At 39.4% G+C, this 15,778-nt stretch overlaps 1 protein-coding gene across 9 annotated transcripts in view; it reads right to left on the bottom strand.

The window, feature by feature from the left end:
* DNM3 (dynamin 3) overlaps positions 1–15,778 on the bottom strand; it is a 560,234-nt gene that overhangs the window by 158,202 nt on the left and 386,254 nt on the right. For all 9 annotated transcript variants that reach the window (XR_007458711.1, XM_049633950.1, XM_049633954.1 and 6 more), the window contains one exon: positions 2,020–2,129. Coding sequence is in view for 8 of the 9 variants with exons in the window: in XM_049633950.1 (XP_049489907.1) it covers positions 2,020–2,129 (110 nt within the window). In the remaining variant the exon portion in view is untranslated. The remainder of the gene's footprint in view (positions 1–2,019; positions 2,130–15,778) is intronic.

The raw sequence follows: 15,778 nt of genomic DNA, 5'->3' as shown, positions 1-15,778 counted from the left end.
CAGATAAAGAAGAAAATCATACAATCTCTGTAGAGACAGAAAAAGCGCTTGATAAAATTCAACATCCATTCATGATAAAAACAGAAACAGAAACCAAAACCTTAGTGACTAGGAACCCAAGGGGTCTTCTTTACCTGATATCAGTTACCTATCAGAAAGTACTTAATTATAAAATTATGAAATAACTTTCCCTAAAATACGAAACAAACCAAGGATGCCCAATTGTATTCAACATTGTACTGGAGGTCCTGGTCAGTACAAAACTAATTGAAAATAATCAAGATTTCAGGCCATGAGACAACAGCAAATATGCCTGTAGATGGGACATCCTCGTACTCACAGAGGTCTCTGAGAAGTGGCTGAAGAATTTAATACCTTCCAAGAACCCTAGGATTCCAGAATACCCAGAATTTTAGAGGTCCAGAGTTATCTTATTTTGGTGTCTTTTGCTCTCTTTAAAATATAAGTTGCATTTCATCTAAAAAAGCTACTCTACCGTTGTCTGATTTTTTTTTTTTTTAATTTTGTACCAAGCCCTTTTATAACCTGCACTTTCCAGGTTGATGAAGACCTCAAATTGACCTCCTATATAGTAGTCACACTTCGACTCTGCATCCAGGCAGGAAGGCTGAGCACTTCTGTAAAGATTCCTTCAGGACCTCCCAGCTACCCACTGTGAGCAAAGTATGTAAACAGTACTGTTTGGCCCTAGTATGAGGACACCCTACTGCTCTCTCCAGGAAATCTTTTTATTCTTTATCATCACAGTGTTTTTTTTCATAAGCTACTCTCAAATAATACTAGGTCTTTAAAAACTCCCATCTCAGTATTTGGTAGGGGAGTTATATTTAATTTTCTTTCCCCTTGATCCTTTAAATGACTAGCTCTTGTGGTTTTTCTAGGTATTTTTGTATAATGAGTCACTCTGAGCAACTGACTGGGAATGTAGGAAGAAGACTTCTTTTGCTATTTTAATGTACTGTGTGATTGACCCTGGGACGGTCATTGAACCCAATCAAGGAACTTCATTCATTGCTAAATAAAGATAAAAGGCCTGAAGAGATAGGTTAAAATTAGACCCTGCCACCTAATGACTCAGTCTCTTAATAACTGACTCATAGAAATTAATTAGCTTTTTCCTATAACATTGCCATTTGGAAAAGATCTCCTTGTTATCCTTGTCTCATTGTAGCCCTTTTACATCTCTCTATTCCATCCTCTGTTACCTCTCCATTTGTTTATATTTAATTTTACTGCTTAACTTCAGTGAGTAACCGTGGCACTCCATGATAATCAGCCCCAAATTAAGTTTCGATGTTGTAGGTGAGTGGCAGTAAAAAACAACAATAAGACACAAGTGGAAGGAAAAGTGGATTTAGACACAGTAGTCCTACTTCAGTTTTAAGCTTTCTCATATACTAATTTTATGATCTCAAGAAAGTCAGTTAACCTCTCTGAACTACAGTTCTACTTTATGAAATGGTAACCACACTACTCTATCTTTCTACCTTATAAGAAACTGTTTTTAAAAAAATCAAACAATGAACATGCACAGTGCTTTGAAAAACTGGGAAGTACTACATATCTGTATTTACATTAAGTGAATCATTCTATTCACCAATGCAAAAATGCCCTCCCAAAATATATAAGGTCTTGAGTAATATCCATCCATGCTGGACAGACACTATCAAAAGTTTTAACTGAGTAATTTGCAAGTATGTATGCAATAAATTGAGGACAAGAAAGACTTTAATAAAATGTACTTTAAGAATGAAAGCAGCATGATTTGGGTGCCTGCTGGAAGAACAGGGAATACTTGAAGATCCTTCTTATTCTAAGTTTTAATCCTGTGAACCCATAACCTATGGTGAAAGCTAAACATACAAAATAAAAGGAAAACTAAAGAGTTAACAAGTTCCCAGGTGGGTCCAAAGGAACTCTTGTAAACATGGTCTCTAGGTGACACAGAAATTCAAGTAAAAAAAAAATCTGAAGACAGAAGCTGCTTCATTTTCTTACCTTTGTTCTGTATTAAAAAGTGCAAAGATGTGCTTGCTAGACATAAAGCTTTTTTCCACATCCCGAACTTTCAGGTTGTCCAAGGGAAGCATATACTTCTTTTCTTTTTCCTATTGAGAGAGAAAGAGATGGAGAGAGAATTGGCTTTAATAAAAGATCCTGAAGGCTGCCAAGGGCAACTCATCACCTGAGTTGTCCAACATTTGATTACAATATTTTGATACCAGCTACCAAGGAATAAAAGCTATCTGAGAAAAGAGACTCCAATGATTCTCAACACACGGGTTGCAAGGATGAGGGGAGGAAAAGTGTGGAGGAAGGAAGGCCTCAGTGATAGAGAGAACACATGGTCCTCCACCCTTTCTTCCTCATGTGGGTCCCCTTAGATGTTTTAAAATGTTAGTTTGATATTAAGAATTTAGCCATCTGTTAATATTTAGCAAAAATGTTCTGGTCCTAATTCAATGAGAAATGCCAGATGGATTTCATTTCATATTTTATTTGCAGCCTAAGCAGTTTTGATAGCCAGTGCTGGCAGGGACGGGAAGCACAGGACCCCAGTATGAAATACCCCCTATAAACTAGATAAAGCACAGCAAAATATTTCCTTCATTTGGGTCTACAATAAAATGTGGGTCCAGAAAAAAGTGATTCCATTAAATTGTTGACCTCTTTGAGAAACGAAAGAACCCATTAGAAGTAAACTGATATTAACTAGAATAAATTCTCTTTTAAAATTAACAATTCTTTAGGAAGAAAATGGACATTGCGTGGAGGGGAAGGTCTGCAAATGGGGCCAAACTGGTCTTAGTGAAACATACTGGATGCTAAAGAATTATGAGAAACATTTACATTTAGGGATTGGCCCAGGGGCAATATTATCATATGTATAAATGCCTAATGATCAGTCTAGGAGGAGACAGCCAAACACTCAGCTGAAGAAACCTAGTCAATACCTATTACCAGGGGTATTCTAGCACAGTCCTTGTTCAACAGTAGCCCTGTGTATGGCCCCAGCCTATATCTCTTGTGCTGGTCCTAAGAAAAAGCAGGACTAGACTCCAGAGGAGGGAAGCATAGAGACTTACTCACAACTTTTAATAAACAACTATTAACTGTATTTCCTGTCGAAAAGTATATGTGCTGTACAAACATGTTTGACATAAGTCTTTTGGTTCCTACAGCACTAGGCTCTGTAGTGTGGAGAAGAACTCTGTGTGTGTGTGTGTGTGTGTGTGTGTGTGTGCTTGCACATGCTCTCTAGCCAGCTTGTGGTAGCCATGTTGTCTGCAGACCCCACAGAGAGTTATTGCCAGGAGAATCAGCTTTGCCACTCATTACTCTCAAATTAATTAGAGAAAATCTGGGCAGAACACATCAGATTAGTGAGGCAGAGAGAAATAGATGACTAAATCAGTTGAAGGAAGCTCGTTGGAGAACAAAATGGCTGTCCTGGCAGACAATGTCATGTCTTCAAAGAAGATCAAAAAAACATAAAAGAAACTAAATGGAAGTGAGAGAAGCCTAAGAATAAACATGAAAAAGCAAAGCGCTGAAAGAAAATTCCAACATATCTTGTACAAAAATTAATAATATTTCAGCAAACACAAGTATATTCTAAATAGCAAAATACATAATTTAAGTTACTGAAGTATCATATTTGAGTCTAACTTCTTTGAAACACTTGTCAGACTATTTTAGGATAGAATTCTAACAGGCAAGATCACAGATTGAATGAAAAGCTATCCAATACATAATCAAATGAAAATGCTTGAAACCCAGGGAACATTTTTTTATTGGATGTTTTTCAATGCCCTAAATTTAAGCAGCTGGACTTTTTTAACGCACCATCCTATTCAACCTTTTGAAATGATGGATTCGCCTTTTAATGGGAAATCTGCATTTCATTGTAAAGAAGGAACACAATGTCCTTGGCGTGTTTTCTATAGAAGTAGGCTCCCTTTCATATTGCATTCTTTAGCCTATAGTGAAGACCAAAAATCCAGCAAGTTTACGTCAGACATTAAATGCTGGAGAAATACACACATATGCAGACAGGGGAACATGAAAAATGTAGCTTCATTTCCAAAATACTAAGTGTCATTTATCCATGGTTTTTGAGGACATATTGCTAAATTATTTCATAATCAAGAGTTTTAAGACTGACAAAGGGAGATGAAAAAGAAGATTCAGACTGATTTGTTCAATTAAAGTTGTAAGTCAGGTGAAGAACTACAGCCATGAAAAACTCTCTCTCATGGATATTTCTAAAATTCTTGGTGCTCTGGGGAAAGAATGATGTTCTGTTAAAAGAACATCTTTAATACGAAGCAGCTAAAACAAACAAAAGGAATTGAGGGGGAGAAAGAATAAACAGAATTATAATTTCCAAAATACAGTGAGTCTTAGCACTGTGAGTGCCAAAATACAGTGAGTCTTAGCACTTAGCCTAATTGAGACATTTGCTACGTAATCTTTGTTAGTTCTATTAAACTGTCTAATAATACACTGTGCAATATGGTAGCCACCAGTTACAGGTCACTGTCGAACACTTTAAATGTAGCTAGTTAAATTGGGATATGCTCTAAGCATTAAACACATGCCAGATTTCAAAGACTTAGTGTGAGAAAAAGAATGTAAATGATCTCATCAATATTTTTTTAATGTTTATTTACTTATTTTGAAAGAGAGAGAGAGAAAGAGAGAGCGCGCACATGCATCCAGAGGAGGGGCAGAGAGAGAGAATTCCAAGCATTCCATCCCACGAACCATGAGATCATGATCTGAGCCAAAATCAAGAGTCAGATGTTCAGCTGACTAAGCCACCCCAGATGCCCCCTCAGCAATGTTCATACTGGTATATGTTGGGGCGGCTGGCTTAGTTGATAGAACATGGCTGGCTCAGTCGATAGAGCATGCAAATCTTGGTCTCAGGGCTGTAAGTTTAAGCTCCACTTGGGGTGTAGAGACTGCTTAAAAATATATTGATTATATGTTGAAATGATAATACTTTGAATATATTAGGGCAAATAAAATATTATTAAATGCAATTTTATCTGTTTATTTTTAGTGTTTTGCATATGGCTGCTAGACTATTTAAAATGATATATGTGGCTAATATTAACTTTCTATTGATGGCATTGAGCCCCATATACTTATCATCACTTTCCTTCCTCTCATCCACCCAATTTTTCTCCTCTAACCTCCCTGGTTCTGCCATTAGGTATATTTTTCATTCTCCCCATCACCCAATCTGAAACCTCACTATCATTTCTGACATATTGTTTTCCTTCACCCCCTTTATTACATCAAGACTATGTTGCATTCTGTTTGAAGCATTTGTCAGAGCTCCACTTATATGACATTCCCATCACATTAGTCCAGGTCTCCGACATTTCACAAGCATGTGGTTTTACATGGTCTCCTATCCAGTCCCCTTGCTTTCTAATTCCTCAAATATCACCAATTTTATAAAACTACTCTGTCTAATTCATTACAGTCCTTCCAAATGCTCACATCTCTCTATCATTTATGGGAGAAAATCCATGAAACTCCTTAACGTGACATTGGTCATTTTTGTCACATGAAACACCTACAAATTGGTCCAATCCTGATTTGTGAATATTTCTTTTATGCTTCCATAAAAGTCTCCATTTCAACCAAACACACCTTTGTCAACAGTCTTTTCCCAACTTGAGATACACTTTCAACTTCTCCCAAACACATCAGTTTATTATTTAGAGTCAAGTTCAAGTTCAACGTTCTGCGCAAAAAGTTTTCCAAAGTTTATGACTATCTCTTTCTCACTCCCCAACCTCTCTCCTTTCAATTCATATAATAGGTATTGTTTATTCTATTCATCTTGGGTTTTTTGTTTCTTTTTTTAAATGTGTACTCAGTCGCCCAGCTAGCTCAGTCGGTAGAGCATGAGACTCTTAAATGTGTACTCATTTTTCAGAGAGAGCATGAGCAGAGGAGCGGCAAAGAGAGAGGGACAGAGGATCCAAAGCAGGCTCTGAATTGACAGCAGTGAGCGCACTGTGGGGCTTGAACTCATGAACCATGAGATCATGAACTGAGTCAAAGTTGGACACTCAACTGACTGAGCCACCCAGGTGCCCTCTACTCATTTTGAGTTATATGTTATATAAGGTATGCTCATCTTATAAATGCATATTACATAAGAAATCTGTGTGAAGGTTATTCATTTGGAATTTGGAACGTTCAATCAATTCTATTGTTCAAGTAGGTTACGTTTACAAAGAAAAATAAAAAGCAGAAAATGTTTTGCAACATTTGTAAATAAGATGTAATTTGATACTTTAAACATTTTATCTTAATAGACATTTTTGGAGGAAGCACCTGTAAAATTTTAGAGAAAGGTTTTTCCCATGGAGAGTCAGAAAGAAACTTCTGCAAAAAAAGCTTTAGAAGCTGATGTCACTAATTCAACATACATTTTTTTCCTTTTTAAACATGGTAACTTTGCTCTCCTCCATACAAAATGGTTACCAGCACTACTTGTATGGGAGGCATCCGGGAATTCTTTGTTCAAAGAGGGGACATGAGAGACGATGTGTTTTTTCCTTGCAGTAACTTGACAAGTATTAGAAGAAGGAGAAATAAGACAGACCCCCAAAAGGATGCATTAAATATGTGAAAAAGTGTTGTATGAGGTGGAAATAACTGAACTGTGAGCTGTGAGTGGTAAAAGGCAGATGAATTAAGGTAGAAGGAGGTGGTAATTATATGATGGCTACATGATATGTTCACTGGCCTTGAAAGGAAATGAAAGGATCGATGAGGGACAGATGGGGCCATTGATGGGGATCTAGCTGGCAGAGCACCGCCAATATAACTCGGTTGCTAGAAGGAGCTACAGTGGGTATGAGGAGAAGGTTGGGCATGGGGAGGAATATCTCCTGAGGATGCACAGCATTACAAAGTCTTTATACACTGGTGGTTTATATGTAGGGAGTTTCATAACTTGGGGAATCTTTGTGTAGCCTTGGGTTGACGAACTACCTTGAATCTTATTTGTACATACATTTTCTCACTAGCAAGGCAACAAAATATTCAAGGATAAGACAACGACTTCTTCATTTGTATGCATTACAGTGCCTAGTAGAGTGTTGGCCATTGAAATTTATACACATATTATAAATACTTGTTGAATTAACTCGAAAATGTCTGATAACCAAAGCCAAATGTTGAGTAAAATATGTGATAGTCACATATATTTGAGAATCAAATAAAAATTCTGTGGGAAAGAAAAAAACCTGTAAAAGATGCTTGACTGATTGGCACTGCTTTTCTTTCCTTTTTTTAATGTTTATTTATTTTGAGAGAGAGAACATGCATGGGTGCAAGCAGGGGAGGGGCAGAGAGAGAGGGAGAGAGAGAATCCTAAGCAGGTTCCGTGCTCTCAGTGCAGAGCCCGACATGGAGCTTGAACTCATGAAGCATAAGATCATGACCTGAGTCAGACGCTTACCTGACTGAGCCACCCAGGTGCCCCAGCACTGCTTTCAATCATTAAATGTTTACAAAGTTTAGATTGATTGCCACGTTTTTTACTCTCTCTGCCTCTGCTTGTATGGCTGCTACCTGTTAGGAATGTCTTCTTCTCTGCAAGAAGGCACATATTCGTGGCCTTGAAATTTATGTGAAGTGCCATCTCTTCCACGAAGCCTACCCTGATTATGGTATGTCATACATGTCTTTTTCTGAGAGCGCCCACATTTTCCATGATTTTTGTCCTAGGCTACATAGGATGCCGTTTCTTATTTATGCTCAGATGCCTCTTCAAATAAGTTGGACACTCCTTGAGGGCAAGGTTTATGTTAAAATCCTTTTGTGTTTACACTTAATAGTAACACACTGCTGCATATACACGTGCTGTTTAATACACTTTTGACTTAAGGATGCAGCAGAAACAAAATGCCAACATGATGAAATTCTACAACTATGTTGTATGTATACTGTTTTGCTACCGTGTCTACCTATTATGTCTACTAATGTCGATACTATTATGTTAAAAATTAAACAGATGTGATATTAAACACTTATTTTTAATGGCTGAAAGATTGATTTTGAATGAATTTGCTATAGCATATAGGGTGAAGCTTTACTAACCTAGACCAGGCCAGAATGTTTATAAACAGGGAAACTAAGGACATTATCCTGGGTTTGGGGGTGGGTACCTGGGCCAAGAAAAATATGATGCTCCCGTAAATTAATGCTAACCTTTCATCCTTTGAGTAACTTACACAAGAGTTATGTAAGCATACATATTCATCATGCTTCTCACCCCCACCTCACTCTCCAAGATGAACGGTACTGCCATTCAGAGTAAATTCAAATTTCTCAACATGCCCACTGCGCCAACCTCAGGACTCCTGCTTTCCAGGAAAATCAATGCATTTTTATTTTCCATACAGAACACATCTAATCATATCTCCTTGGGTTTTTTTTTTCTGTACTATTTCTTCCACTAGAAATACCTTTGCCTACTTGCCATTCTGCTTCTCTTCCTCGCAAAATTCCTGCAAAAGATTATTCCACCTAGTTCAGACCTAGTGCACATTTTTTTTTTCTTAAAGTATTACAGGTCTCATTTTTTCTGTCTTCTTTTCCTTCTCCATCCCACTTGCAGACTTATTATTTTTAAATCAGTGGGATCCTTAAAAAAAAATCTGACACCAAAGCTAATTCTATTGGGTAGATTAAAAAGTGAAGTTCCTCTGATTAAGGTCAGAATGGGGCTATGAGAAAACCTGCCCATTAGACTCATCTTCTAGCTCTGATGTCACCTCTATGAATTGCAGTTGAACACCTAAGGGCTCTGGTACACAGGCCTGGATCTCCTTGCTCTCCTGGTGTTCCCATAGCTCTGCTCTCACCCCAGTTTGTCTGGAACTCGATGGGCCTCATCTGTCTAAGTCTCCTACACCAAGTAGCTCTATCTAGCTCCCTGTGACTTTTTAAAAAGTTTTTTTTTTTTAATGTTTATTTACTTTTGAGACAATGCGAGAGACAGTACAAGCAGCGGAGGGGGAGACAGAGGGAGACACAGAATCCAAAGCGGGCTCCAGGCTCCGAGTTGTCCACCCAGAGCCCGACCCGGGGCTCGAACTCATGAACCATGAGATCATGACCTGAGCCGAAGTCAGACGCTTAACCGACTGAGCCACTTGGCGCCCCAAGCTCCCTGTGACTTCTAACTCAGTAAACAGATCTCTCAGAACCATGGATATGATTTAGCAAATCCTTCCAGTTCAAACCACTGTCATACCCTTGTCTGACTAACTGGGCACTGTGATGTGCCCAGAAATTCACTCAAGGATACAGTGCTCTCCAGCCATCAGAAATCCCTGCTGTGGCCAGGCATAGCACTCAGGTGTCTTCAACCATTACCAGAATTTCTCTGCCCCCGGTCTGATCGCTTGACAGCACTTGTGTGCTTGGTTTACTTTCCCTCTTATTTTCCAAGAGGAAAAAATAAGTTTCCTGACTGTTTCACCTAAGTGTGCCTAGACCCTGCCTTTCCAACTACAAGGTAAGTGCCCAGGGAAAGAACAAACCTGCTACTATTGCCATCATTTCTGTGGTTGTTCATCATTGTGTGTGTCTTGCTCCTCTGCTACTCTGTAACTATTTCCTGACTTCCCTGTCAATGCATCAGCTCTTTGAGGGAAGCAATTGTTTCCTTCTTAGCTTTAGTTGCATAGTTGACATTCATCACACACAGTATTTAATGAACATATGATTGAGTCCCCTTATGGCCTGGCAGAGTGCTTTACTTAGATTGGGGATTCAGAGATGATGATTGACTTATAAAATAATCAAAATATCAAAGAAAAAAAGAAAAAGCTATAAAAATATTGAAAATACCAGAATACTAGTTCCACATGCTTTTGAAGAGTCTGGTGTTTATTGCTATTAAGATGTTATAACTAGAGAGATGTACACGTATGAAACTCATAATACAAACTACCCATCTTTTCATTTGAGCTCTAATTCCCGGCTTTAATCAGAATTACATTTTGAGTAGTAAACAGCATCTGTGAGCCAGGAGGCTGCTAGTAAAAAGTACTTCTTTATATTTTTCCCTTGGACACTGAGGAAACTGCCTATGTGTATGTAGACTTTGATGGGCTGTCAGAGTAGGCCCAAGAAAACCCGATGGCTATGCCACTGGCTTCATGGCTGCCCCCTCTGCACTCACTCAGATCCGTAAAGGGAGCTATATATTGGCATATCCCCACTAGGTAAGAGAAAAATAGTAATGCTCGCCATTACCCAACTGGAGACCCTACTCTTCCTGGCCCCTTCTGTCTCTTCAGAGTCCAATTCAATTTCCACCTCCTCCAGGAAGCCTGCCTGGCCATAAGAGCCCACTGGAGGGCTCCCTCCTCCATTCTCTTGTCATTCCTGGGCAATACCACTTCTTTTTTTCTTTTGCACTTGCTAACATCTTTCTGATATCGTTATTATGTTGCCTTCTTGTTTCTCACTTTGAGATTCACTGTTTGAATGTGCTGGTGACTGCTTTGCTTGAGCAGAGCCAACAGTACCATGGCCCAGCCAGATGAGTGCTCTTTGGACTGCAGCCTCAGCTAAGTGTGACCCCAGAAGCCACGCTGAGCTCCGTATCCAGCAGAACACATTTGGTAGATGGAGGAAACATCTACGAATAAGGGCATGGCCATTACAGGGATTGGGTTAACTTGCTGTTTTGTTTTTTCCTGCCAGGTATTGTATGTATGGTAGTTTACATTTCAGTGGACTGGAAACTTTCCACTTCATTCAAGAAATATGTTCCATGTTAAAAAGCCTTGATTAAAGAGGAGGCAAAAAAGTATATATTGTCCTACAGCTCCAGGTACCTCTAATATCCTCAAATGTGGACTCCCTCTCCTCCCCAAAAAAGGACTTTTGTAATTGTAAAGTGAGAAAACTAAACACTATATCTCAATTTTTAAATATTTAATCTCTATGTAAATACTTTTCTCTTTTCCCTCCCCCAAACCCATTTGATAATAGTAAAAGAATAAAATGATATTGATCCACAAGGACAAAGAAAATGAGAAGGGAGAAAACAGTAGACAAGAATTTCCTGAAAGCTTTCAAAGAGAGAAGGCAGACAGAAAAGCATTCATTGACTTAGCATACAGAAAGGAGTTATTTCCCCAAATTCCTACAGCAGGAGAGAATGGAGGAGAAGCCACCCAACTGCATCCTGTCCTGTTCTTTGGAGGCACCTGAAGGGGGTAATTTGGGGGCTAAGACAGCAGGATCAGATAGTGTGTATACACAAGTACAAAGAACAAATAATGACACAGGGTCACCTCCTTGACGCAGAGCAGCCCATTCCTACCCCCAGCAGGAGATCAGAGGCTTTTTCCCTAGAAAGAAATTATACACGAGAAGTTTGGGGGCCCAGAGATACGAGCAGGTTGAACAGCAAAAGTGGGACAAAAAGAAGAAAACTTAGTAAAAGTCTTCATATGGAAATGTCCCTCGGCCACTTTCGCAGCCTTACTCCAGAGGGCTAACAACCAGATGTATTTCTCGGCCCCCACCAAGCAGGATATTGGACTGCTCTTCTCTGGGGAGCTAAATAGTTTCAGAGAAAATGCCCTATATTCTAACCTTTCAATGAAAAGAGAAGCTTGCTACCTGTTCACCTTACAGAAAGGTCCTATATTCAGCAAGCTTCACACATACATAGAGTTTCCAAGTAGCTGAATGGTACAGGCTCTTAATAGATTAGAAATATCACAGCTATTAAGTGGATTCTGAGGATGGGCTATCTCTATGACCAGTCCCAACTCCTTATAATGTTTGAGTTCAATTCAAAACTCTCTTTCCCTGCCCAATCTTGCTTTTGTAGCTAGGGCTCCAGATGAGATATAGTTTCAGCCAATCCGATGTATTCATATCCATACCAGACTTTGGTTCGGAAGTGAGTCCCATCGCTGAGCTGCAGAGGATGTGGCACCTGTTTTCTTGGCCCTGGATCCAGAGGCTAGAATGTGGGGTGGCTTCCTGACTGCAGCCTCCAGTCTGGTGGAGTCAGCAGCTCCCTGGCAACCCCAATTCTAAACTTCATTTGGAGAACCAGTCCAGGGAAGCCAGCCTAATTCTGTAATTTTGCCCTCCCAATGGTTCTTCGAGCAATTTATACCCCTCAGTAAATGTTTTCTACTTAAAGCAGCTACAGTAGATTCTGTTGTTGACAACTAAGAACTCAGAAAATACAGTAGCTGTATCTGGTCATTATATATTATTGTGTCTCAGAAAAAATGAATAGTCAGTAAAGCAGAACAATAGCATTTCTCAGTAATTCATCATTTTAAAAAATGAACTGCTTATTAGCATGTGTGTGTGTGTGTGTGTGTGTGTGTGTGTGTGTGTGAGAGAGAGAGAGAGAGAGAGAGAGAGAGAGAGAGCAAGCGAGTGAGCGGGTTGGGGGGAGATGGTTTGTGCAGTTATGAATTTCCTGGACTTTGCACTTAAGGAAACAGTCTTTAACCAGAACAAAAAATTTTATATCTAAGAAATTTTAAAAGGGTAGGTAAGAAGGATAGAATTTGAGTGGCTTTGCAAGAAACAAAATAAGGCAACATGTGAATAAAACAATGAATTCCAGTGGCATATATGTTCAGAGACTATTATAAGCTACCACGGTAATAGCAGTGTATTTCATGGGTTAAATTTTCTCTACTAGTAAGCAAAGCACAGGGACTTTGTGTTTTATACTTTCTTAGTTACTAAAGCAGGAAAAAATTTACTCAGCACGGCAAAACATACGGCAAGCACTTTAAAATGAGCATATTTCAAATGTTTAATGGTCTCATTTCCTCATTTCTTTCTGTGTTCCAAGGCAACACAACTTATATTTTTTTTTAAAAAGAGAACCTTTCAAGTTTGGAAGAGTGACTGGTTTACTTGAAAAGGTGTGTGATAGGATACAGATTTCTGGTAGTAATATCCCTCAACTCTGGCTTCGGTGGCTGCACATTAAATTACAAAGTAAATTTAAGAGACCCCACAAACTCTGAAATTATGCTTACTTTGTAACAGCTTTCAAGTGCATATTAATCACACAAAATTCTACACGCATAGCCCTTTGAGTGTACTTGTGTGAAATAAAAGTGTTACTTTGGCTAAGTATACCATGCATTTGTAAAAGTTCAACTCAATAAAAGTACCTTGTTTACAAATGCAACATAATTTTTACTTATCTGAGAAAATGGGGGTCAGGAAGGCATGTACAAACAAAATCCTCTGGCAATTCCCAGAATTCAGCAGATGAACAGTTTTAAATTTTACTCCCATCATTTGTCACAAAGCTAGGAATAAAAATCAAAGCTGAGTTTTCCCCTCTCTCTCCTATCATTTCAGTGAAGGAACACTCAAAAAAAGAGGCAGCACTATGAAGAAAAGCAACAAGACTGAGCATTCAAACAAATTAGTTTGCATTGACTAGTAAGCTAGCCACCTCCCCCGCCCCCCACCACGATAGTAACATAATTCAGTGAGGGTCTTTCTGAGACCGCTGTAGTATTTGCAAAGGAGAGCTGAGTACCATGCCCTTTGTACTTGAGTCAGCGCCCTTCTCCTTGTGTTCCAAAGAACACGGACTCAAGATGGAATAGGGAAAAAGGGGCCCCTTCCATGCACCTTCTGGGACGCAGCCCTGGACTTGAGATGACATTTGGCTGAATTGCTCTAAGCACAGCTGGTGGTCTGTGTACCATTATTGGCTCAAATGCAGGTTCACACAGAAACAGGGCTTTGGATAAGGGAAAAAGACCTGGAATAGTTCTCCATCAATCCTAATCATGTCTGCTGACTGCTTTCTGTGGAAAGGGTGAAGAAGAAAAAAGATAGCACAGGGAAGGATAAAGGAGGGGATAGAGAAAGACAGAAAGGAGTGAAGTGACCTATCTATAAGGGGGAAAGAACTACAGCTACCACACTAAAAGTACCCTCTGCTTTCATTGCAAGTTCAGGTGGCCCTATCCCAGTCTCCTGGAGACAGAGATCACTGTGAGGAGACTCCCAGGACAGGTAGTGTGGTAAGGGGAAAGGACATGTAGTTTGGGGTTAAGACATGGGTTCATATATGAGCTCTGACACCAGCTGTGTGAACCCAGGTGAGTTACCTGATTTCTCTGAGTCTTACCTTATCTTGGTATAAAGTAATAATTCATGACTCTTAGGGGGTATCGGATTAAATGAGATTATGTGCATTCTTCTTAAATGAGAGGGCTGTGCATTCAGAGACTTCTGATAAGTGTTCCTTTGCTTTTCCTTGGGGAAAACCTTTTTTAACCATCTACTTCCCACCCATAAACACAGTAAGGTGTTCTCTCTTCAACATAATTATAACAGTAAGCTTTTATACTTGTAAGCTATAGAGCTATGAGGGGAAAATAGGAAGTTAATTACATGCCCACCAGATAAACACACATTAAACATGAACAATATCAAGCCGGGAGGGTGGCAAGCAATGAAACAATATAAACAACTTTAAACTATGGCTTCCTATTCAAGGGAGATTTGTAAGAACTCCAGAATTGTGGAACTGTGTCCATAGCCATGGAAAGAGAGAGAGGAAATGTGACGGGCTAAGAGGTGGTATTAATTCCTCTGCCTCACTCCCACAGTGGATTGCACAGAATAACCTCAAGGAAAGTATTTAAGGAGAGATAAAGTTTTGAAAGAAATATACAAATGAAAACTCCATAATTAAAGAATCATCTACTTTTTATTATAGATATGTTTTTATACTTTTAAAAAATAAGCCAGAGTCTCAAGACTGGCTAAAAAACTAAAAGGCAGAGAAAGTTTGTTTTCCTTCTCCAAACCTCTTCCATTCGGGCAGTTCCGCTTTTCTGCTGGCTCCAAACCAAGATGGCCTTGAGTTGGCGGCTTTTGCCACTGCCTGGTTTGTAAGTTTCTCCCTCTACTGTATCCAAGGAAAGCTCCCCTTCTCGCTCCATTCGTTCTGTATTACCAGCTGTGTTTTAAAAACCAAGAATGGGGACTCTGTTTACCTGTACAGATGTCTGATACTAGTAGGCATTTAAAAATTTTTTTTGTAATGTTTACTTTTGAGAGACGGAGAGAGACAGAATGTGAGAGGGGGAGGGGCAAAGAAAGAGAGGGAGACACAAAAGCAGGCCCCAGGCTCCGAGCTGTCAGCACAGAGCCCAATGAGGGGCTTGAACCCACGAGCCCTGAGATCATGACCTGAGCCTAAGTTGGATGCTAACTGCCTGAGCGACCCAGGCGCCCCGACTAGTAGGCATTTAATACATGATGACTTATGATGATATCAAACTTACCTATGCTATGTCCCATTCTGCTAGGCTTTGTCTTCATGCATGATTATGTTTATAATAAATTAATGTCAGCAAGAGAATCAATTGTTGTTAATTATTGTCCTCAGGTAATATATTTGCATTTAAATCAGGTCCTTCAATCCTTCTGCCTGAATTGACCGAGTCACCCTCCTGCTTTAGCAAACTGGTAGGTGTGAGATCCTCAAGTTGCCCTTAAATCATTCCAACAGGTATCTAGTCCAAAGCTGGACTTGAAAACTCTGACTGCTTCTCCAAGTCTTAAAGAAGTAAGTTTGGAGTCCCCTTATTCCCAGAGTTTGCAAGGTCTTGTGAGAATTCAAAAAAAATTTGGGGGGCGCCTGGGTGGCTCAGTCGATTGAGCATCCAACTCTTGGTTTCACCTC

The sequence above is a fragment of the Panthera uncia genome, chromosome F1, assembly GCF_023721935.1.
Source record: "Panthera uncia isolate 11264 chromosome F1, Puncia_PCG_1.0, whole genome shotgun sequence".
Lineage (NCBI taxonomy): Eukaryota > Metazoa > Chordata > Mammalia > Carnivora > Felidae > Panthera > Panthera uncia.
The sequence above is the reverse complement of the archived record's forward strand: the minus strand, read 5'-3'. Positions and strand labels throughout refer to the sequence as shown.